We start from the raw sequence: 23,181 nt of genomic DNA on the forward strand, positions 1-23,181 counted from the left end.
AAACTTAAGCTCCAATTACAGCTTGTATTTGATAGGAGATCTCTTAAGCGATTCTGTCTTGGCACCGAAGGACTAGCCAGGGAAACTCGATATTCACATTGTCTCCATCGCTCCTTGATGGAGAGGAGCTTCCAAGAGAAAAATCAGACCTGTGCTGTCACATTCAAATTCCTGTAAGGAATGCCTTTGTGCTCTGCTGCTGACATCCTGCTGGCTCTGTTGTGACTTAGCAAATCAGTACATTTATATAATTTTGATAGCTGGCTGAGCTATATTGTACTTCTAAAGTTCTGAGTCATATGCCTTGACATCTTATCGCTTTACTTGGCAGCCTTAACGTTCATATATTGGACATGGTATTAAACTTAAAACCCTGCTTCGCCCTTGAGATTTATGTTGCCCTGTGGTTGATGCTTGCTTTACGAAGGGTCGAAAAGCAGAAAATCATCCCATGCTGAAGATGTTCCTTTCTTGGTGTAGGAAGATTGGATGGGAAGGGTCGGTGTGAGAAATGGTGCTGGCAAATTGTTCTGTGGGCAGCGCAGCAGCGTATTCTAGAAGATGCTTCTGCTGTTTCTGGCTGGTGTTGGAGGAAATCGTTCTGTTGGCTGTCTCAGACTTCTAGAAAGATCTGGCTAGAAGTCACACAGCCTGATCTGTTTAGGTTATGCTTTCATTATTCTGTTACATGTGTAGCTGGAACTTCTGCAGGCTCAGTCTACTCTTAGGTTACAGTTAAAGCTACTTCAATGTAAGCGTGCTGCTGGAAGTTCTGGATGAAGTCCTTTACCATCTCTCTCTGCGAGGGATGCCCTTCCTCTCTCGGTCAGGAGTAGCGTGCCTTGTCTTGCTCTCTCCCACCTCTGGGTTTTTCCAGAGGTGCGGCGGTACCGAGTACTCTCATGTGGCTGGCTGGCTCCACCTTTGTGCTGCTGGTGCGTGAGGAAAGTTGGATCATTCTGAGTCTGGAAAAGGCAAAAAGAACCAAACAAACATGGCAGTGGAATGCTTTAGAGCTTGTTTCTGCAAAAGCGAGGAGAGCTACTGAAGTGTTTTGCAAAGCCACAAGCTACCAGCCTGGCAGTTCAGGCAGCGTGTTTGTCAGGTGTGAGCTGGTGGATGAAGCTGTAGTGGTTACTTCACCATTGGCAGCGCAGTTTCTTCTCATCTTCCTTGATCTTTGCAAAGTGAGCTGTTGCCCCCCAAACAATTTTTTTTTTAGGATTCGTTCATTTAGGATGTGGGAAAGAGCAATTTCTTGTCTGTGAGTCCATTTCTTTGTCTTAGATCCACCAATCCGATGCCCCCACTAACGCAGGTGTTACCGGTAAGGTGTATTGGCCCTGTCTCTAACAGCGCTAGCAGTGCGTAATTGGAATTTCATTCAAGCAAGAAGTAGATACACCAAGCTGAAGATGATTGGCTGCTCTCTTTTAACAGACAAGAAGGAAAGCCCATTCGAATCCCCTTTCATTCTGGATTGGTGGATCTGAAGCGCAGAAACAGAGTTTCAGGTAAGAAGTCACCCTGTATTATATCCTGCTGCTTCTGCTTAGATGAGTTTGTCCGCAAATTCAGTACCCGCTTTAACTGCTTGATGTCCCTCAGATAGCAGAACACACCAAGCTAGCTGCCAGTGTGAGTTCAGAGTAAGGAGAGGCATATTCAGAGAAGACAGCTGTGCTTTGTTAGGATGTTGCTGATCTCCTCTGAAGGCAAGGCCTAGGAACGTGGGGTGGATGTACTGTCTGTGGAGCTAGACAGCAGTATCTACAGATAAAGGGGCATTAAGCAAACACTTCCCAGATTTTGCTTCTGGAAGGTCGGAGGCAGCCTTATCAAAGACTTTGAACTCTTCTGTTGAGTTCAGAAAGTAACGGCTATCTGCTCTGATTTCTAGCCGTATTTTCTTGTGGGTTCATTGGAAATGTAGAGAACTTCTCCACTTGTTTGTGTTACAAATTCCAGTAGCTTTGTCCTGTTGAAATACCATTTGAAATTCTCTTCTGGGCAGCACTTGGAATCAGCGTGTTAAATCCTTAGGGAGATTTCAGCTTCAGGTTCTGTTCCTGATGGTTCTCAGCGACGTTGAGGAGGTGCTGCAGGGTCGCAGCAGGTTTGTTTCAGAGTAGCACTGTGGGTGTGTTTTGAGTCCGGTTGCTCTGAGACTTGGAAATGACTGTAAAAGGCTGCAGCATGGTGTCTCAGATGGGAGGTATCTGTGTGCGTGAGGAGGGAAGGTCAGATCCCTGGCTGATAGAGAAGAATGTTTTGTGCCTTGAATGTGTGGTGGGAAGGTGAGCTCCCGTCCTAAGGCCCAGCCCTGCTGTGGGTTAGTGTCAACGCATTCCTAAAGCTAGTGTGAAGCAGGTACCCCTCAATTCCTTTTGATATTAATAGCAATAACACTAAGCTGCTTGAGTGCTCTCCTTTGTAGACAGCTATTAAAACAAATGTTGAGGCCTCAATATTTAATATACCATAGAAGAAACTCTTGTAGGTGCAGCAGATACCATGCATTATTTTAGCTGTGTGTTTCTTTTCCTGGTATAGTATTTTCTGCAAAAATTGTACTTGCGTTTAGTTGATGAACACATGCATAATGAATTGCTTGTGCACAGGATACCGTTGTTTCCAGGCTTGAGTTTTTGAGTCCTTGAATTTTATTTGGTTAGAGTGAAGAGGTCTTGGGGCATGGTTTAGTACAATCCAAAAAACCCTCCAAGTCTGAGGGATAATCCTTAGTCTGACACATTTCTTTCAGTCTCTTCACCTCCATCGGGCCATCCCTCACCTTGGAGCTACATTGCAATAGAGTCTCCTGGAGCAGCTGCTGCCCTGAGTGTGCCCTTTTCTAAAATGAGAGAATTGGGAGACAGAAGTGATCTTGACACCTTTAACGATGAAAACTGAAATGAGAAAATAATTTAACATGCACTGTGGGGGGGGGAAGGAGAAGCTGTAATGTGTACTCCTGCTGATTAAGATCCCCAGTGTGCTGGTATTCAATATTGTATGAATTGCTGAGCTGCTTGAAACGTGGAGCGGTACTGTCAGAGGCATTCAGAAAGCTAAGCTGAGCACAGATGTAAGTGTATGCGCATTGCAGGCTTAGTGCTTGTCCAGGTTTAGAATCCTACATTTTTGGAACTGAAGTGCAAGTCAGCTTTCACAGGCTACTGAAATACTCCCCTGCAACATTAGGAGTACAAACACTGAACACGACTCTATCATTTTATAACATACTAAGCCTGCACTTCACCTGCACTTCAGCTGTTCAAGTTAAAGTGCGTACTGTCTTGTCCATATCTGATTTTTTTCATCCGGTTAATATTTGTTAGATTGCATTAGTCCTTATCCTTAATAGCTTAGTACAGAAAAGAGTCAGAGCCAACTCTTATAGTCGTAATAAGCTTCATCTGCAGGTTTTGAAGTGTTTGACTTGCTCACTGTAAGTTTTTACTATTTCAGTTAGCTAGGTTTCTGCAGTTGTTTTTTCCTCCAGTTCTGATTTACTGTTAGCAGGTGTAGTGCTGTCTGAATGTCTGTAACACCTCTGCTCCTTCAGCACAAGAGAAGGAAAGCCAGCTTTCCTTCAAGACGGCCTCTGTGTAATGTAGGATGTGCAAGTGCAGCAAGGCCTGTTATAATTCTGAGCTTTTGAAATTGTTGGGATGTTGTGTACAAAGGATGCGAAGATTAACCTAAATACTGTATTCCAGAAGATTTAGAGTGATTTCAGTTAACACTGGAGAATAACTATGATGTAAATGTACTAGGATTTTCTTTGTAGTCTTCCATGTCCTCCTGAAAACGAGATACTGCATTTCATGAATCTTAACCTAATGAATAAATTATAATGGAGTAAGGTTGTTGCTATATTCAAAAAAATGCATTTAATCTTTTCTCCACTGAACCCATATTCCTTTTGTAGCATTCGTTTTGTTGTAGCGAACGCATTCTTTGATCTTCAGGAGCAGAGTGGGACTGCATTGTTCATCACGCTTCTGTGAATTCATTGCCCTATGTAGAAGAACTGCGTGGTAATGGAAAACAATTTTTCAGATAAATTCTCCTCATTTGTCTTGCTTTGAGTTTCCTGAATTCTCACTTAGTGTTTTCCCCAAATGCGAGAATCTTACATGCAGATCTTGAATGGCACTTGGGAGGCTGAGCAGTAATTTTTTTTTTTGAATGGCCATCACTTATCTAAATCAGTTTTTCTGATGGAGGTGTGACTCAGCTATTGGTTTCCTATTTTTTTAAATCATCTGCTAACGGTAAAGGAAAAATAAAAAATGTTTTACAAGTTCAAATGAGTTTGCTACTCTTTCATTAATTTTTGAGAAGCTCCCTTTTACTTTCGTAGCTCTTCAAAATGCAGCAGCGCGAGAGTAAGCCGAATCTCTTGCACAAAGACCACCTGCTTGACCTGAGAATGTGGCCATTCTTAAAGCAGAACAGCTGAACACAGAACTGTACTCCGTGCGTTGTAAGGATGGTGCTCAGCCTTCCAAAGCAGCCGCTCAAGCCTGGATGTGAGATTGCGTTTTGTATGTGGAAAGGTAGTGATGTGATGGCACCGGTTCATACTTGTATGACGCATGTGAATACACCACATCTCTCAAGGGACAACTTGGTTTTGAAAATGAAAATAGGAAGAGCGCAAAGTCTTTGCTATTGGTCTGACAAATTTTCTTTGTTTTTAGAGCACCTCAGCAAAAATACCAAGTGTGCCAAAAAGTGCAACGTAGTGAATGTATGACTGTGCCAAGCCAGGCTGTCACTTGTGGAACGTGCTTATTTGTGTTATGTGCATGCCCACACACTTTACTTCCAATTAATTATTCACAATTACGAATATACTTTGACACTTCTACTTTTCCACTTGCAAATACTCAGGGTACTTGTTCCAACATGCAGTTGGTTCAGCACTGTTTTGCTTATCAGTATTTTGAGTGAATCACTTCAGGTAAAGCCACCAGGTAAGATCTAGATGACATCCCAGCTAGCAAAAGGGATGGAGTGGTCGCCAACTGTTCCCTGCCGAGTGTAAAATAATACTGAAGGCCTTTGAACAGCGTTACTGCTTTCTGGTTTTTTTCTGTCTTATTGTGGTTCGTGCTGATTTTTGAGAAAGTTCTGGGCTTGATATTAAATTTGCCTTGGGAGCATTAAAATTCTGTAGTCATACCATCTGAAAGTCAGAGTTTGCATGTCAGAATCCCCCTTCAGCAGCACTAAAAATGGGCCACCAGTGGGTGTGTCATTCCCAGACAGAGCATTTCAAGAAACAGCTGTCACCCCACGAATTTATCAATATTGAGAGCTAATGGAACAAAAGAAGCATCAGTTCTGTTGGTCCAGGCCTAACGAAAAAGTAAACTATACTGTAAATTGAAACCTTGAATGGCCGGTGAGTCTCTTAGAACTAAACGCCGGAAGAGAATTCAGGGGGAAGGCTGAGTCTGTTGGCTGTACCTAACCTTCCCAGTGCGAATCTCTGCTCTGTGGAAATGCAGGACAAGAGCTGTAGCGCTGAGGAGCTGCTTGGTTTTCATGAGAAAGTTGGGAAAAGCACTTCAGAACGTGGGAGCTTGGATGATTTGTGAGGAGCTTACAGTCCATTTTGATTTTGTAGTAAACTGTGTGATCAGTAAGTCATTGCAGGAGGAGTGAATTCATCAGGATAGCGATGCTTCTTGAAAAACGCATTTTCTGTATTTTGATTTGTAATTAAAAAGTAACTCCCTCCAAGCTTTTGTGAAGTGTCTAGAAGCATTGCAGAGGCAGGGATGGTTTTGCTTTAAGAACAGACTCCCCCAAGCTGTAAACCTTGCACACTAAACTTTGATTCCTCGAGTTACCTCTGTATAAGTAAATTGAATGTGACTTTGGTGGAAAATGTTGAGGTCACAATTCTAATACTTTATAGAACTTGTGGTAATAAGGCTCAGGAATTAATGCTGCCTTAACATTGCAGCATTCCCATCACCGGATGGAAAATGCGTATTAGTTCCATTGGGAACGCAAGCTCAAGTCCGTATGCGTTTCTTGAGTTGACTTAGCATTACGGAAATTTTATTTTTTTAATAAGGAAGAAATCACAAATGCTCCAATTGGGAAGTAAATTGAAATTTTAAAGGCACCCAAATAAAAATGTTCCGGATGTTTTACCGGGCTTTAAGAAAACAGCACTTTGCACTTATGGGAAGTCCCACGTGAACAAAGCCTTTGTGTTGTTCAGGGCTGAGGAGGTTGTTTTTACCCTTTATCCTAAAAGTTATTACAGCTCAATATATCAGAAGATGTTTTTCCACCCGCTTTTTGTCTGGGATGTGCTGGGGGCTGGAGCCAGCCTCTCTGGAACCAGAGCCTTGTGCAAGGACTTAGTCATGCAGCTTTCTCTTCCTTTTCCTGTTCCCAGTCCTTATTTATAGTGCTGCAGCTCACTGGGAACCTGCTGCAAGGCAAGTGGAGAGTGAGGGCAGAAGCTCAGGTGGGTGTTACTCAAAAAGTAAAAGTCTTCGTACAGTGCTGTGCTCATATTTATGGCCGACAGCGCTGATGCAGACAGGGTCAAGAAAATAACACGTCGGTGAAGCCCACAAATATTTGCACATTGCTGTTTTAGTGTGAAGTAGAATGCGGTATTTAATTTGTAGCATTGTGCAATATCATTGCTACACTGAAGTGTCCAGGGTTCTTTATAAATCCTTTTATTCAGGGTTTCGTAATACTGTGGAGAGGTTTTTGGTGTGGCTTAAACTTGGCATGGAAACGGCTTCTTTGTCTAATGTGTTTTGAACTAAATTAAAAAGCTATTCTCAAGTTACCCACGTTGCTCTTCAGTTCTTCATACTGAGCTTATTTAGCAAGAGTCGTTCCTAAAAGCAAACACAGTCTAATTACCACTTTATTTTTAAGGCAGAGCTGTGGACTCTCTGTGCAGTGTCCCATATCTTCAATATCATGATCCGTGCTTTGAACTTTAAACATATAAAAACCTTTTTTTTGCCGTCTTGTTGAAATTCAGGTAGTTGCCCTGATACTGCTGATTGCCTATAACAGTTCTGGGAACTGAATTCCAGGGGTTCGTGTGAGGATACGTCAAAATAACTAACGTCAAGCAGTTGTAGATACTGGATTCATTGGTAGCTAAATGGAAAATCACATTTCTTTAAGCTTTAAGGAATCTTTTAAAAACATAAAAAGGATTTATTTGCTATTGAAGGAAAAAAAATAATACAAAAAAGCATTACTTGTATCTCTGTCCATAAGATCTCCGCATCCCATTACACGTGCATAGTGCAAAACATCCATCTGGAGTTGCACCCTTCCTACGTAGGACTGGAGGAGAGAAATCAAGTGGGTTTTGGTGCTGCTCGGATCATCCTTGTCCTGATTTTGCTTTCATTTCTCTTTAGCACAGAGGCGAAAATCGTAGGTTTTCTTGTGCTTTATTCATAACACATGAAATAAAATTTAAAAAAAGGTTTTGCCCTCCTCAGCTGCTCTGGGTTCCCTCCTTCCCTTTGCTACTGGCAAATCAACCACTCTCCTCGAGCCTTCACCTGTGGGTATTCTGCTCTCAGCTTTGACATCTGTGGCTTGTTCTTTTAAAGATTTGGTGCTTGTTACAACTAATTTGGAAGCCCATGTGAGAATTGCAGAAAGGCAGGTATTGGAGCTGGGTCTGAGACTGCTTGATAGTAACTGAAGCCTTTTCTCTAACTTTATCTGATGGTTGTGTAGTGTACTATTGTATCTTTAAAAGGAGCTGTGAAATAATACCACGGAGCTGTAAAAGGTGTGGAGAATCTGTCTGCACTGAGTTTCTCCAGCTTCAGAAAAGCATATTTGCAAACTTTCCCTAACTTCCAGTGTCACCAGCGTGGCCTTGAGGAGTTAAACATAGTTCTTCCCAGCTCAGGTGGTGAGATGAGCATAAATACTGCTGGGCTCTAATTTGGCTGGCAGGATACCTTTAACTGATAACACCAGCTCTTCCCCCAGTGACCCATTTAATCAGGATACCTGACTAAACATGAGTGCATCCTGACTAAACAGAGCTTGGCCTGGCAGCCTGAGCTTAAACGTAGTTCCTCTTTTAAAAAAAATTACTATTTTTGGTTATGTCGGTGTCCCACAGCTAGGCTGTAACCTCACAAGTTAATGCGAGCTTTGCTGTCAGAGCAAATAAGTGCAGATGGGGAAAGCTGAGACAGCATGGGGTGCCAGACCTTCACCAGCAGCTCCCCAGGGCTGCGTTCTGAAGAGCTGCCACCTAACGAAGGGCTCCTGTGCTCCTCTTCCCCGGGGAGAGGGAGAAGCCAGCAGTGCCAGGCGGTCCCGGTGCTGAGCAGGCAGCTGAACTGCACGGGGGGGGGGCCGTGCTGCTGCAGCTGGGGCACTCCTGAGGGAGCTCAGTGGGCACCTAGGCACCACAGCCACGCAGCTGCAGGTGAGGCAAATCACCTCGTTATCCTCGCTAGGACGGAGGGATGGCTTATTTCCTGAAAAGGATCTTCAGTCGTTATTTTACCCTTGGCCGCTAACCTTGCGATGAACGTAGAAATGCTGTAGATAAGTAGCCATGTGAACGTACTAATGAGTTGCCTGCGTTGAGTGATTTGTTGTGGCATCTAACTGCTTCTTCTCTTCCTTCCTTTTTGTCACCCTGCAGTGTTCTGTGCCAAGGTCTTTGTGGCTAGGCTGCTCCAACCTGGTAGAGAGCATGTGCGCACTGAGATGCCTGCAGAGCATGCCCAGTGTCAGATGTCTCCAGGTGCCTTTCTTCTTTCTTGTTGTAAATGTTATGCGTATGCTGTTGAACTTTGTTAAACTCGTAGGACTCTGTTTAATCAAATTGTTAAGTCTGCTAAATGTTTTTTGTGCATCCTTTTTCTGAAATCTTCTACTTAACTGCATTGTAGGAGTGAACCTTAAGAGTGCTTTCTGTACAGGAGGTTCTCTGGGGGGTGGTGAGCTTTTGTGTTCTATTGCCTGTTTATGAAGTTGTGATATAAGTAGCATAGTTGTGCATGTTGCCTGCTACATTTTGCTTTCTTGTTTAATTTAAAAAAAAACAAACAACCCACAACACATAATGAGCTTTGCCATTTCTCTTAAATTGCAATGAACTGAATAGCCTGTAATGTTTTTGTGATTTAATTTAGAAAGGATAAGCTTTTAATTTCCTACTAAGTATGATCCTGGTTACAGCCTTACATGTATCATTGCGCATGTTTGAATGCAGGGCAGTCAGCATGGAGTCCTGCAGCCTTTGGAGCTCACAGAGTCCCTTGGCCCTTCAGTTTTGAAAGCGAGGAGCAGGGGATGGGGGCTGGCTCTGACGGGTGGGGAATTGCTGCTGGTGCTTTACTGGTGCGGGAGGGACTGAAAAAGATAAATAACGAAAGGGAGATTTTGATACCAGCTCAGTTTTGAACTCCCCAAATATTTACCTTGGAAAGTAAATGCAGAACATGTGCGGTATCTATGTGGCACTTCCTGAAGTGTTTCTGAATGTAATGCTTTCAGCAGATGTAATGATTATTTAATGTTAGTAACTTTTGTAACACAATAGCGTTATTCAGTGGTTCGGTCTTTCATGTGTGCAAGATGAGTATTTGGGAGAAATTGCTTTTGTGAATGAGAACGTGAGCAAATTGAGCTTTGTTTGCAGTCAGTCTGTTTCTGCTCGGACTCTGGGTAACGTGAGTGCTTTGCCTTAGAGAGTAACTGTCTGCTTGAGAACCTCTGGCATGTGAAATGCAGCTCTGAGTTTCCAAATTAAACTTGGGGATTTCTGTTCAAATACGTTTTTTCTGTTGGAATGTTTTGTGTTTTCAGTTTTTAAATGAAGGGGGGAGAAAGGTTTCTAAGGTAAATGTCTAGGTGGATAATAATCTTACAGAAAGTGGCACTGCAGGGTCTGGCCATGATGGTGATGGTAGATGGTTGTAATCGTGACAGTGCAGGGCAGAGGGTTGGAGCTGCCCTTGGAGTTGAGGCATGCAGCTTATGCCCAGCTGTGTGGAACGGCCTGAGAACTAGATAGGAGCAGTTTTACTGTTAATAACAGGCTTTAAGGTGATGATTGAGTATTGTGGTTTCGTGACTGCAGGCTGTGAGGGGGTAAGCTGCTGGGCCACGTGCAGTGCGTTCCAGAGGGGTGTTAGGCTGGGTGGGCTCTGTCCCGGTCAGGGTCTGGATTTCAGGCAGGGTGTACATGTCCACAAATACTGATCTGGGAACCGGGACGAATCTTTTGATAGTATTGAATTAATAATGGCAAACCTTGTTATTACGAGCAGTTTTTCTTAAAGCACTTGTTAGCAGGTAGGTAGTAAATGGAGCAGGTGCAAGCTCGGACCACGCTGAGCATTAGATGAATTGATGCAGAATACACTGTATTCCAGACTTCTGTTGGTAGTATTGATTGTAGGATAAAATACAAAACTGCATTGGTGAATGTACTGCTGAGTACACAAGGAGTTTTGGTAAGGTGAGGCTGGAGAGCTGTCTTCAGCAGGCTGCTCACAAAGCCAGGTGTAGCCAGCGTCGCTGCTCATAACGTTGTTCCAAAATAAAAGCCTTTATGTGTGTGTGCAGCAGTCTGATTTTTTTGTAGAACTGCAACCAAGATAAGGAGTTCTTCAATCCTTTAGAAGCAGCTGTGTGAGATTTAAAAAAAGAGTTCTTATTTCAGGCATGTGACTCAGTGAGCCCCAAGGGGAACTTGGAAGTGAAAGTAGCACCAGCTTTCTTTCCCCATTTTTTAATTATTGGCACCGTGACTTGCCTTTTGTTGTTCCTTAGTTTATAAGCCTGTGTTTAAAAATGGGTAGGGCGTGTCTACCCAGAGATACGTGATCAGTAATACACATTCAGTTAGAGTAATGATGATTAATGGCATGCTTAAGGAGGGGAATCGAGAAGCCCTTCAGCGACATGGAGTTATCAGTTAGTATCAGTTATCTGTGTATTATATGTGCTGGCTAGTTAGTGAATGGTCCAAATGAGGAAGAAATCCTAGTCTTAAATCTGGGGCTTTTGCAGAGTTCCTTCAGGATGTTGTGCTCCATCGTAGCCATTAGAACATTTAAGGCTTCAAGAGTGGTCTCACATCAACCTGGAAGAAGAAAGCCAAGGTTAGGTGTAGCAATGCCATAAAACCTAACTGCGCTTCTAAAATCCAGCTGTAGCATTTAAGCAAGTGTCCTCTGGTGCCAGTGGGTTGGATGGCCGTGTTCTAATTCTTTAGGTTGAGTCACACCTTGTACTTGCTGAGAAATACCTGCTTATTTTGTGGAATTTTCTGGACAGATACGCTGCCTGTGGCAGAGGGTTGGAATCGATGATCCTTGAGGTCCCTTCCAACCCAAGCCATTCTGTGAATATTTGCCCTCTTTCTGTGACCTGTTAGTGAATGGAGAGAGATACGTAATTAAAAAAAAACCCACAACGTGGCTGGTGTTATTGCATGGAAAAGCATGTATTGAACGCCAGTTAATTGTTGAAAATACTATAGAACCTGAGGGCTTATTTGTAACTACTTAATAATCTTTAATAGTGGTTTTGTACCGAGGTGTTCTCCTTACCATTATGAACACACTTGGATTCAAAGAGCTGCTGTTCTCATCCTGTCTTTAATACAAAGTTGACTGCAAGATTGAAAGCAGGCCAGTGTCTTGAGTGTCCCTACCGGTGTGACCTTTCTTGCTTACCCTACTGACACCCCTCCAACATGGTTTCTTGCTGCTCCTTTTTCTTTGTTGTCTGTCAAGCATTACTCTTTGTTGTCTGCATTGTCCCATGCTTCCTTAGCACTCGCCCAGGGCTGTGTACCACGGGAGGTGACATTGGCATGGTTCTTGCCGGAGCCCTTCCTGCTTGCACATTACGGCAGGACTGCATTGATTTACTCCCCGTAACTGGAAGCTGCCTTTGCAAAAACATCTTAAAAGCCTTTTGAATTGACCAATTCATAATTTATTACTGCTTGAAGGAACTTACAATTTGCGAGTTATGAAGCATTAGGGCTTCAATGGTTTTTTTTCTTATGATGGTATACTCCGCAAAGGAAATGATTTTTTAGGGACAAGATATCTCAGTGCTATCACAGCTGAGCGAGGGCATGAAGAAGAAAGTTTAATTTATTTATTGGTAAGATACAATTTAACGTGAACTTGCCAACGCTTCTGTTTGTTATTCTTCACTAATTTTGAGTTTCTGGTGGTTGGCGTTTCTATTCAGATACCAGATGGAAGTATAAAAATGGAAACTAGAACTGGAGAAAATTGTATTTGAAAACTAAGAATTGATTTATCGATATGAAAACTTCAGCATCTTTTTTTTTTTATTGCCGTGCTGTTGTTTTCACAGCACAAATTCAGACACGGACTTGAAGCAGGATTCTTAAAATTACAATGAGTGCAGTGGGTGCATTCTATTAAAACCTTTTCCTACGGTGTGCAAAATCACAAATGGGAGAATGATGAATAGCCTGTCACCGTGCAGTCTGCCTCCTTCTGAAAATGTTATTCCTCTCTGCAGCTGTTAAAATGAGTTGTAATAGCCAGACAACTGCTTTCTTTCTCCTCTTAGGTTTGAAATCATTTACAAATATTTCTTTGACATGTTTTCTGGTATTTTGCCTCAAAACAGTCGGGCTGTTAGCATTCCTTCTTGGAAACAGTCCAACAGGTCCATTAAGAAGAAATGCAGATTTGATTCCTTCTTTTTCTTTTCTTTTTTTTTTTTTTGAAGGAACACGGCATTCTCTCCAATCTCTGAAATATTTGTGCTTGCCCCTCTGCTTTCAACAGACATCTTCCTGAGGCAGAAGGCTGTAGAGTCGAGCCCGGTCTTTGCAAAGGTTCTGATGTGATGGCTGGACTCGAGGATCTTTGTGGGCTTTTCCAGCCGTAGTGGTTGCACGATGCTCTGTGCTTCTAACTGTGGGCAGTGACGCAGCGCGCCCGCTGCCATTTTGTGCAGCGGGGTGGTGCTAGGACTGTAAACCTGATGCTAAATGCCCATTTTTCTCCCTCTTCATCGGCAGCGGTACTTCCCAGCATAGGTGTTTCTGCTGGTTGGAGCTGGAGACTCCTCTAAAAATGAATAGCAATTTGGGATCAATTTCCAGCAGCTTCTCAAATCTTAGTTCTTAGTATCTGCTGCAGGCTCTGGGGGCTGCTGCGACGTTGCAGTTTGGTGTTTGCTGCACAGACTGAGATGGCAAGCTTTTTACCCAGGTTTTGTGTTCTCCTCTCACCCGTGCTCTGGTGCCTGTGTTTCTCACCATGCAGTGCCCAGACTGGGGCTGGGTTCTCCCAGGAGCCCAGCCCAGCGTGGTGGCAGTGCTTCCTGCTGCGTGGCCATGGTGAGGCCTAGACACCGATAGGGTGGGGAAATGCCAAGTGCAGTGAGATTTTTTTCTTTCTCCCAAGAATGATTTATTCTCCAGAGGAAAGTGTTACGATAAGCACTTTTTTCAGTCATCCTTTGTGTATCTGAGTGCTTTCAGTTTTATGACTTTAATAATTAACTAAGCCTGCTGTTTTGTAGGGGCGAGAAGAGAGACCTTCACTTTATTGGGTCAATTCACAGTGTTTATTTTTAAGCAGAAGAGAATGGTTACTTGCCAGATCACTTTGACTGTTAGCTGCTGAGCTCGTAGCAAGCTACGAACCAGAGCTCTTCCTCTGTAGCCTCCTTAACTGAGGAGCAGAAGTGCTCCCTGATTTCAGAGGCCTTGCTCATGCACCAAATGTCTGTAAGTTTTGATTCCTGATCCCCATCTTGAAATATTTCCGTGTAATGCAAGCGTTTCAAGTTGCTTGACTAGTGACTGTTAATTGCTGGGCAGTTCTCTCACCTTTGTTTTTTCTTCAGAAGCTTTTAGTATTCAAAAGTCATCTGCCTAACCTATAATCTTTATGGCCATGGTAGAGATCAGAAGGAAGTTGTAGTTCATTGACCCTCTTTGTGATATTTCACTAAGCTGCACTCTGCAGAAGTCTTCTGAATGCAGGAAAAGAAACGTGAGCTTAGAAATGCACTCCTCATCAGTCACTTCCTAACGTTCGTTTTGCTGGTGTTTCTCTGTGGTGCTGTTAGAGATCCCAATCTGCCTTCTCTCAGGCTGGGAGGGATCCCAGCGGAGGCAAGCACACTTCTTGGTGATGGATTCACCTATCAGCTAAAGATGCTAGACCTTGCTTCAGCAAATCCCGAGCCATGGCTTCTATCTGCCACAGATAAGCATCGTTTCAAGCATCAATTTATGTTCCTCAGGAAAGCTAACATGGTTGCGCTGAGGCTGATGCATTGCACAAGCAGTGGGTGGGAGCTGTTGTTCCTGGTAGCCCTTAGTCTGCAGAAGCTCGTGTCTTGGAGCACAGAGATGTTGTGCACACACTTCCTCTGCCTCCATTGGGAAAGTGGGGGTTTTTTGCTCCCTGCCCCTGTTAGGGTGCAAAGAAATCTGTGAAGTAAACTGCTGTGTTCTTCAGCCTGCCTGCTAATAATGCCGTGCTTGTGCTGTAGCAGGGAAGAGGAGATGCAAGGCGGTCTGTTCCGTGTATGTCTGATGCAGTCCTCATCCTTGAAGATGTCTGCTCTGCCTCCCTTCAAAGAATTTGCAAAGAAATAGGAAATAAACCATTTTCTGCTAAGGTGGAAATTAAATTTGTGCAGTACTTTCACCTAGCGCTGGCAGGCTTCTGGTCAGAGGGTCACAGCCAGGATGCTTGTGAGGAGTTGAGCTGCAGTGTTGACAGCAGCATTAGTTGTGATTTTGCCGGTATGAATTGTGCTGTTCTTGGAGAGTCATCCCTGTAGGGACGTGTGTTCCTTCTTTCAGTGCGAGAACGCCTGGGAATTAGCGGGCAGGGCGCTGTGGGCCTCCTCTGGTTGTGCCTGCTCTGTGTGCTGGAGCTCTTAGCGGCCGCGCTGTAGGAAAGTCTTCACGTACGTGGTTTGGTTTTTATGGTTCGCTGATTCTCTGTGGTGGAATGGGCATAGATCACAGTCATGGATATGCCAGCAGTCAACAATCGAGCCAATCTTCCAAACACCCACGTATCGAAAATGGGAGAAGTGCTATAGCAGAGAAAGGAGGAACTGCAACCAAAACGTTGTACTGTTCTGTAGGATGTTTCTATGGCAAAATAGTCACGTTTGCAAGCCCTCGCTACACAGATGTTCTCAGTCCTGAGTTGTGTTGCATGGCATTGCGCTGGTGCTTTTAGAGATTCTTACCTGAGGAAGCTGAACTCTTTCCTTTTGAGTTCTTAAATGTTTTTATCATTCTTCAGGTTGATGCATACTGCTCGATACAGATATTCAGCCAGATTTTAGGGATGGCCTGAACTACGCTTCTTGAATAAACCTGATTCTTTTTGGCATATTCTCTGCTCTTTACTTTGTGGGGTTTTCTTTAATAAATGCAAAAATATTTACTATAAAGTGTTCAGTTTAACATCAAATATGTAAAGAGCTGAAGATTAAAGAAAAATTGCTAGTGAGAAACAGTGGACTTGGAAATGCTCTCTATATGGTATTTAGTAGCTCATAATTAAGTGCCCTGTTTGAAAAATCGCTTAAAGAAGGACTTAGTGGAGATATCTTTGGAATTGTATACGTGATTGCAGGAACTTGCCTTGGGAAGTCAAGGTGCTCTTGTCTGCTAGACTTTCGAACTGGAGTATTTATTCAAGACACAATACAAAAAAAGACATCCACGGTGTTAGGGGAATCCAGTGAGAGTTCTGTTCTCTGGAGCTTAGGTGGTTAGAGCAATTGTAACCTGAAAGTTTTGAGCATATACACAAGTGTGTGCGCTGGGAGAAGCAGTACGTATTGGGCCAAACGTCTTTGAATTCAGTATCTGAGGAGTGGAAATCCAGGATGCCTGGTGCTTCTAACTGTCTACAGGGATTGTTACGCTTGCCTGCAGTGTCTCTTAAATTCTGTGTAAGCCATCAGCTGTCCTTAGTACTGCTAGTTGGAAGCAAAAGCCCTTCCAGATTCCAAACCAGGACATGAAAACCAGAACTCTGGAGAATGCTCTCTTTTTGTTCAGAAGTATGCAGCAGTTTTCCTGCCGAAGTGACATGAAACTCAAACGTCTTCAGAAAGTGAAGTAAGGGGATAATTGCTGGCCTGCTGCAGCGGTCCCAGGTTTGGTTTCAGGGCTTCATTGCACAACGTGCTGCTTTTGGCTGGGACACTGCCTTTTGGATCCCATAAAACTTCAGCAGCTCTCCGTGGCGCTGGTGCAATGTGCTGTGCTGTAACATAGAGTGAATTGCTGAAGTGATGGATGAAAAACAATCCCCCCGAAAGAGGAACCCGAGACACTGGGCATATCTTCCCTCTGCTCTCAAATCCCTTTCTGTAGAGCCTTCAAATGAGAGGCTTTCTGCTGTTAATTAACTGCAAGTTGAAGTTGCAGGGAGAAGAGGTGCTGGCCTTGGAGGTCAAGAGCATTTAGACATCCATTATATAAATCACGTGAAACCCAAATTAGGCGATTGCACGTTCCTTTTAATACCTAGATAAAATCGGCACTTGAGTGTAGTGTCTGGATACGCCTAGGCAAGGCTGAGTGGGTATTTGGAAAAAAAAAAAATGATCTGAGTATTTGATTTTAACATCTTTTATTAATGAAGGCTTCTTTCTTAACCGAAGCTAGTCCACGGCCTTTTTCTACAAAAAGGCTTTCTCAGGGCTTTTGGTTGAGTATCAAAAATGTACTGAAATTGGGTATGAAGCAAAAACAATGAAACAATCCATACAATTAGTGGTTAGGATTTCATGGATTAATATGGCTTCGTTAGCTGCCAGATTGGAAATACATTGCCATGCATCTTTAGAGAAAAACATGGACTGGAGAAACATGGACTTTAGAGAAAAACATGCCACTGTAAAGTGGCACTTGAATGGCACTGGAATCTTTCTTGGAGCAGCTGGCTGGTTTTAGGCTTTATTGAATATTTTTATTGCGCTAGCTTCTATAATTTCTTATGTGCAAGAATGTTTCTTCCCACCCTTCTGTTTTGCAGAAGACAAATACTTGAGGTTACCAAAGATATTCTGTGATTTTGCTGTTTCAAACTCCTCCGTGTTTTTGAGTAATGTTTTTATAACTTTTACAGAAAAAGTCTGTGTAGGATCCTCTTCAGAACGTGGTTGAAGTTCTCCTGCTCCTTGGGGAGGGGCAAAAGCCAGAGAACAAGTTCTGGCATCGTCCTGGTGGCCAGTGAAAGCAGGAGGGGATGGAGAGGGAAGTGCCAGCCTGCTCTTAAAAAAAACAACTAGAGAAGGGACACAGGCGAGCTTAGAGAATTGATTGTTCAGTCGAAGCTTATACTTCTGATCCTGAAATCCTCATTTTTCAGTCTTTCATGATAATGATCTTGATCCTGTGGGCTTGTGGTTGTTGGGCGTTGTGCTGTGTGTGTGTTGCTCAGCCCGTGTCAATGAGCTGGGGGTGCTGGTCTGCGGGCCATCTTCCTTCTGTGCTCTGCTGTTCTGGCACAGAGCTGGAGGTGGCAGGGGAGGGGGAGGAGGGTGAGCGCCAGCACGTGTGGCAAATGGCAGCAGGTGTGGAGGGATTGGATTTTTAAAAATGGCATGGTGATTTGGTTTTTTTTTTAGTAGACTGGAGTTTGTTTCTGATGCCGGTTCATGTTCTTTGTACTGCTTCTCAGGCACCTTTGGGCTGGAGCTGGGCTCAGCTGCTGTCTGGCACGTTGAGGTAACTAAATTTGGGCAGAATGGGTTTCGTGTGGATCCAGAAGCAGAAGTCTGAACCTAAATTCCCTCTGGGCATCCAGGAATAACCCTCTGAGTATTTTAGCTTTGCACCAGGCAGCCAAATTGCAAACATATTTAATCTTAACATAGGCTGATTTATTTTGGATGAATCTGAAGGCGTCTAAGGATGACCTGATTACCAACTATATCTCAAACTTGCTCCCGAGATGCTCCTCATCCTACCTTTAATCTGAAAAACTTCTAGGGGGGGATGAGTATTGTGTAGGAGAGCATGCGGTGTGTTCTCCTGCTGCTCAGGACGAGTGCCTGTGATGCAGTGGAAGCTCTGACAACTTCAGCTGCGTTTAATTCAGTTAGTTCAGAAATTACCGTGCTCCTCAGTTTGAGGAATTTCAGCAGTGTTGCTGATAAGCCGGGCTGCTGTACCACGCTGAGGAAGCACTGGGATGTTTCTGCTGCGGGCAGGAATGCAGCCGGCTGCATGCAGCGCACAGCCTGCCAAGAAGGGCTGGGTGCCCGGCCAGCCCCCACGCAGCAGGACAGCTGAACAATAAGCAGGGCTTGTGAGCTGGAGCTATAATTCAGCCCCTGAGTAGGCTGGCAGAGCACTGTGTGGTCCAGCTAGTTGAAAATAAAGCCAATTTTCAGCTGAAAGGAAAATGTGATCGGTGCATAGCAAAGTGAAGCTATAGTAGTGAGAGGGATGTGTACGGGAAGCACCAAATTAATGCGTGTGTTTGGAGGGCAGGAGCTGCTTGGTAGGGGCTGGTGTGAAGCCAAAGGGCTATGGGCTCCCACCTGCCTCTTGTGCTGGGCTCCCATCCTTACGTGCAGGGAAGCAGTCTGCCTGATGTCCGTGCTGGGCGAGCCTCTGCCGTGGAGCTCAGAATGGTGCGGGGCTGACTCATCTGTGTGCCACAATTACACAACTCAGCACTCCCTGTCCTTGTACATACAGCGTGTTAAGATGTGATGGATGCTGGCAGGTTTTGGTTACCGACTCTTTGCTCCAGACACGCAGAAAATTAAATGAGAGCAGGGTGTGTTTGGAACAGTTACGCAAGGAATATTTTAGGCACCGTCCCTGCGGTACCTGTTGAGGTAAGCTCTCCCCTAAGAAGTGCAAAGCTACTGCATATTATTAAAAAAAAAAAAAATAGGGGAGGGCACAGGCAATTTAAATCGTCTGACAGATCAAAAGCATTCTCCTCCCTGTCTAATTTTAGCAATTACACCTGCTGCTGAAAACACTGATGTATGTAGGGATTGCAGTAATTATATGTTTTTTTTCTAGTAACATCTATTGAGTGAAAATATATGCACGCTGGAAAACAGCTGGTAATTTGGACAGAAGTAGCAGGGTTTTCTCTTGTTCCAGCCTAAATTGACTGCTAGTTTAATCAGGCAACTAAGTTTCTCTACCAAGCTACGATTCTGTGATTCTGATCTTTATGAAAGCCTGTGTCATGCTATTTCTGAAGTTTGAAACGCCAGCAAAGTGGTTTTGCTTTTACAGTTGCTCAGCAGTTGTGCTGTGCAGTTTGGGCTGTGCATTGCCACGCTCACTGCGCTGCTGGCAGCTGTGGGCCGCATTCCCTGCATGTGGCTGGCTGCCTGCTGCACGGAGGTGCCAGCCCCCGTGTCCTTCTGCAGGGTCGGAGCCCTTGCTGGGTGTTCCATGGAGCTGGATCGCAGCAGGAATTCTAAACCTGTGATTATTTCAGTGGAATTTCATTTGAAAAACAAGCAATGCGGGTTAGTGCTCTTTAGTACACGGCCCACACTGACTTGCGAAGTTAACTTAATGTCAGGTCAGACGTGCTAAATACTAAGAGATGCGCAGTCGTGTATTTACTGAAGAACGGCAAATTAATTTTGCAGGGACATAAGGCAAAGATTGACACTTTAGAAGCCGGGTTGAAATACTGGTACTAATTGCAGTCATCAAAGCACTCATTATTAAACAGGATAACCTGTTGTACATAGTTACAGTTGTTAGAGCCCATCTGTATTCTTCCTCACGTGCGGAATAACTGTTCTAGGGCATTTGAAGTGCAGAAAGACTTGAGATTTTCTTTGAGCAGAGAGAGGACTGTTGGGTCCTGGGAACTCTTAGTGGTCAGGCAGAGCTTCCTCAAAATCAGGCCCCTGGGAGATGTAAAAATGGGTGCGTCAAAGCAGCACGTATCCTCTAAAAACGTCAGGTCTGCGAGCTGTGGTCCAAGCAGTGTTTGTTTTCAGGTGCTTACCCCCTTCGTGTTGAAGGTATCTGCTGGTACTGAATCTGCTTGCAAACCTTTCGGTTGTTAGTCAGAGGCTAATAAAAGCGATGCTTTATTTTCAGCGTGAGGATTTCCTTCTAATTTTGCCTTCAGCTGTTCGATCTTGGTACACTCTCAGTATTTCAAGTATATTTTTGGTTGAACTTCCAGCAATAACTGCACTACCTGGCAACTGGGGAGCCTGGCTGCTAGGGGAGGTCTGAAGGGAATTGAGCTTGATTCGTGCTGTTACCTAATGCTTACATAAACAGTTCAGTTTAAGCTGAAACAAGCAATTGTTAGTACAGATCTCAAATATAGGTATGACCGTGATCAGCAGAACTGACTTTCAATTTGCTTGAAACCCTTCAAGTTGAACTCAATGACCCTTAGAGGTTTCTCTTCACAGTGCTTTGTGGTGTCTGAGCTGTGGATTAAGAGTTTTCTCTACCATCATATCTTTTCTGAATCTCTTTATTTGGCACGTTATTTGGCCATGGGCTCCGCTTTCTGCTTTTCATCTCGGGGGACTATTTTCATGCAGGTATGGCTTAATTATCTCACTAAATTAGAAAACAGGACTGACAACAACAAATGACAAAAAGAGATGGTGCGTGGCCCCATTTATTGTAGGCAGCCTGAGCTAAGACCTGGAGCTGTGATGTTGCTGGGGCCGTCTCCTCTGCGAAGCCAAACATCTTTGGTGCCCTGCTTTGAGTAACTGTTCCTAACCTTTTATTACTCTGTTGATACAGGAATCTTTTATATGCTTCCTCCCTATATAGCCTTTGGCTATACTTGCAGAGATTTTTTTGAGGCTCTGAGTCTTTCCAGTTGTTAGCATAGGCACGTTTTGTCAGCGGCCGCCTATTTCTGAGCTGGAATTCGGAGCCACCAGAGTATTTTGCATTCCTCTGCAGAATTGGAGGGACATGAGAAGAGATTTTGTCCTTGATGTGAGAAGAGCTGCTACATGTTTTATGTGGTTTAGATTAGTGGTTCTCCTGCTTCACTTAGTGTTTGGGCTCTCAGTAGTTTAAAAGATTTTCTTGTCTCTGATCTGTGTGAAGATGTTGCTTATAAACACCGTGTAACAGATTCCTGGATTAGAAAATAGTGACCATCACTTGCTAAAGAGGGACTTGCATCCATTTTAAAGCACTCTTAAGCCATTTGGGGCTTCCTGGCTATTTCAAAAGCAAGAATCCACGAGAGACACATACCCATCACTTTCAGATGTTAGAGATGTCTCCCTGGTTTTCTTCCTAATCCCCTTCCCAATGTGGTCCCGTTGTCATGCTGGGTGGTGCATCCCTCTCCTCCCCTAGGTGCTGATAATTAGTGCCTTCAGCAGTCCCTGCCTGGCAGAGCTGGTTTCAGGAGGCAGTGCGAGTCTGCAGCTTCAGCCTCTGTGTTCAACTTCTGAGTATCCGAGTACGTATGTAGTTACTTCAGTCATTTCTTCAACTTCTGTGAGGCTAAACATAGGCATGATTTGCTGAAGGAAATGGGAGCCAGTCTAGCTGAACTGATTTGATCGGTTTTGTTCATCTTGTAGTTTTAACTAATATTTCTCCAGTGAGTGGGAACTTTGTCAAAAATGAGATCTTGAAAGACTTGGCGTTCTTGATCTCGGATTAGAATTACTGATCTAACGGCGGGGCGAGGAAAGTTCTTGTTGGCCACCACTTTCCATTTCATTGTGGCTGAAAACCACACTGCTGCTATTCCATCTCTCAAGGTAGCACAGCTCCTGTCTAGTTTTGTCTAAAGCTACGGATCCATTCGTCAGCAGGGAGGAGTTACTTGCTGGAGAGTCTTAGCAATGTTGTTTGCCTGGCTGGCAGCTGCTGCAGCTAATTGTGAGTCTCGTCCCAGTTCCCAGGGTTATTGCTATCACCTCTGTAATCGCTCTGTCGGTACTGGAACTAAAACTGGGTTAAAGAACAAAGCTGCACCGTGCTGCTGCTGTTCAGTCGATGAAGTGTCTAAAAGCACTCCAAAATACAGCAACGTGGTGCAGAGCTCTCAGCTCTACCTGCCTGTAGCTAGCTTGGCTGACAGAAGGCAGGATAGCTTTCTGCAGGGAAAGGTGCAGCTGTTTTCTTGTATTCTGCGAGCGAGACCTGCCTTGCTGGCCATTCATCCATGGGGAAATGGAGCTGCTTTTGCACCTGGTGTCGTACGGCTATACGGCTGTGGAACTGTAAATCCTGGGGAGATGCCAGAGTTTAGTTGCTACCAGGTATGTAAGGATCTTGATTGACACTGTGATTTATGAGGTTTTATAATACCTACGATACTTTTCCCTTTGGGGAATGTTGATGGTTTTATTTTTGAAACTTCTTGGGGTCAAGCTTCTTAAGGAAATGGGCTTTATGTATTGATGTTGCTTGTCAGTGCCTCTTTGTTCTGCCCAGGGAACTTTTGAGCCTGTTTGCCACATCCAGCTGCATCCCCACAGAAGGATGGAAATCCCAGGGACTGGAGGCACTGCGAACAGGAAAGCTGAAGGAAGCTTGGAGTTCGTTCAGGGCTAGAGGAGGAGCATGGGATGCTGCAGCACGGAGGGCAGTTTGTGCACTTCATTGCCACTGCTGATTTTAGTGTTAGTGGCAATGGAGACGGGCTGCTCACGGAGTGACTTTATTCAGCTGAGCGTGACCGTAGGGCAGCACGAAATGTCTGCTCAGACCCATTGTTACCGCGTCGCTGTCGCTGCCTTTCCTGGTAGGGGATGGAGAGTGCTTGTTCCAGGCTGACTAATTAAGGAATGACAGCTGGTTTGAAATATCATTCTAATTTTGCAAGAGCTGTGAGTAAGTTAACAAGAATTTCTGGAAAAAATGAACTTACAAGCAGGATTAATTGGCAGTATTCAGAAGCTCAGCTTCTATTGTGAGGAGCTGCTGGGCTTCTGTGGTGCTGGCGATAGCACATCCCGCCTGTTCTGTCTGCCTGTGAGCACAGCTCAGCCCCATGCCGGGGGGCTCGGGGCCGTGCAGCTGAGCAGGAAGGTGCTCGCTGCTTGCATCTGTGTTCGCTGCATGGGGAAGTGGGGTGTGGGCATTGTTACTGGTGCTTGGGAGCTACTGGGAAGCTGTGCAGGAGGGCAGCGAGTAGCTGTGTG

The 23,181-nt window shown here is 44.3% G+C and overlaps 1 protein-coding gene across 2 annotated transcripts in view; it reads left to right on the forward strand.

Annotated features, from left to right (window-relative positions):
• Positions 1,377-23,181, forward strand: part of FBXW11 (F-box and WD repeat domain containing 11) — a 59,056-nt gene continuing 37,251 nt past the window's right edge. The window contains exon 1 of one of the 2 annotated variants that reach the window (XM_021410224.1): positions 1,377-1,514. Coding sequence is in view for 1 of the 2 variants with exons in the window: in XM_021410223.1 (XP_021265898.1) it covers positions 21,877-22,296 (420 nt within the window). In the remaining variant the exon portion in view is untranslated. Of the gene's footprint in view, positions 1,515-21,861; positions 22,297-23,181 lie in introns of those variants that run through there. The other variant, XM_021410223.1, reaches the window with a different exon arrangement.

This window comes from Numida meleagris, chromosome 12, assembly GCF_002078875.1.
Source record: "Numida meleagris isolate 19003 breed g44 Domestic line chromosome 12, NumMel1.0, whole genome shotgun sequence".
NCBI classification, from domain to species: domain Eukaryota; kingdom Metazoa; phylum Chordata; class Aves; order Galliformes; family Numididae; genus Numida; species Numida meleagris.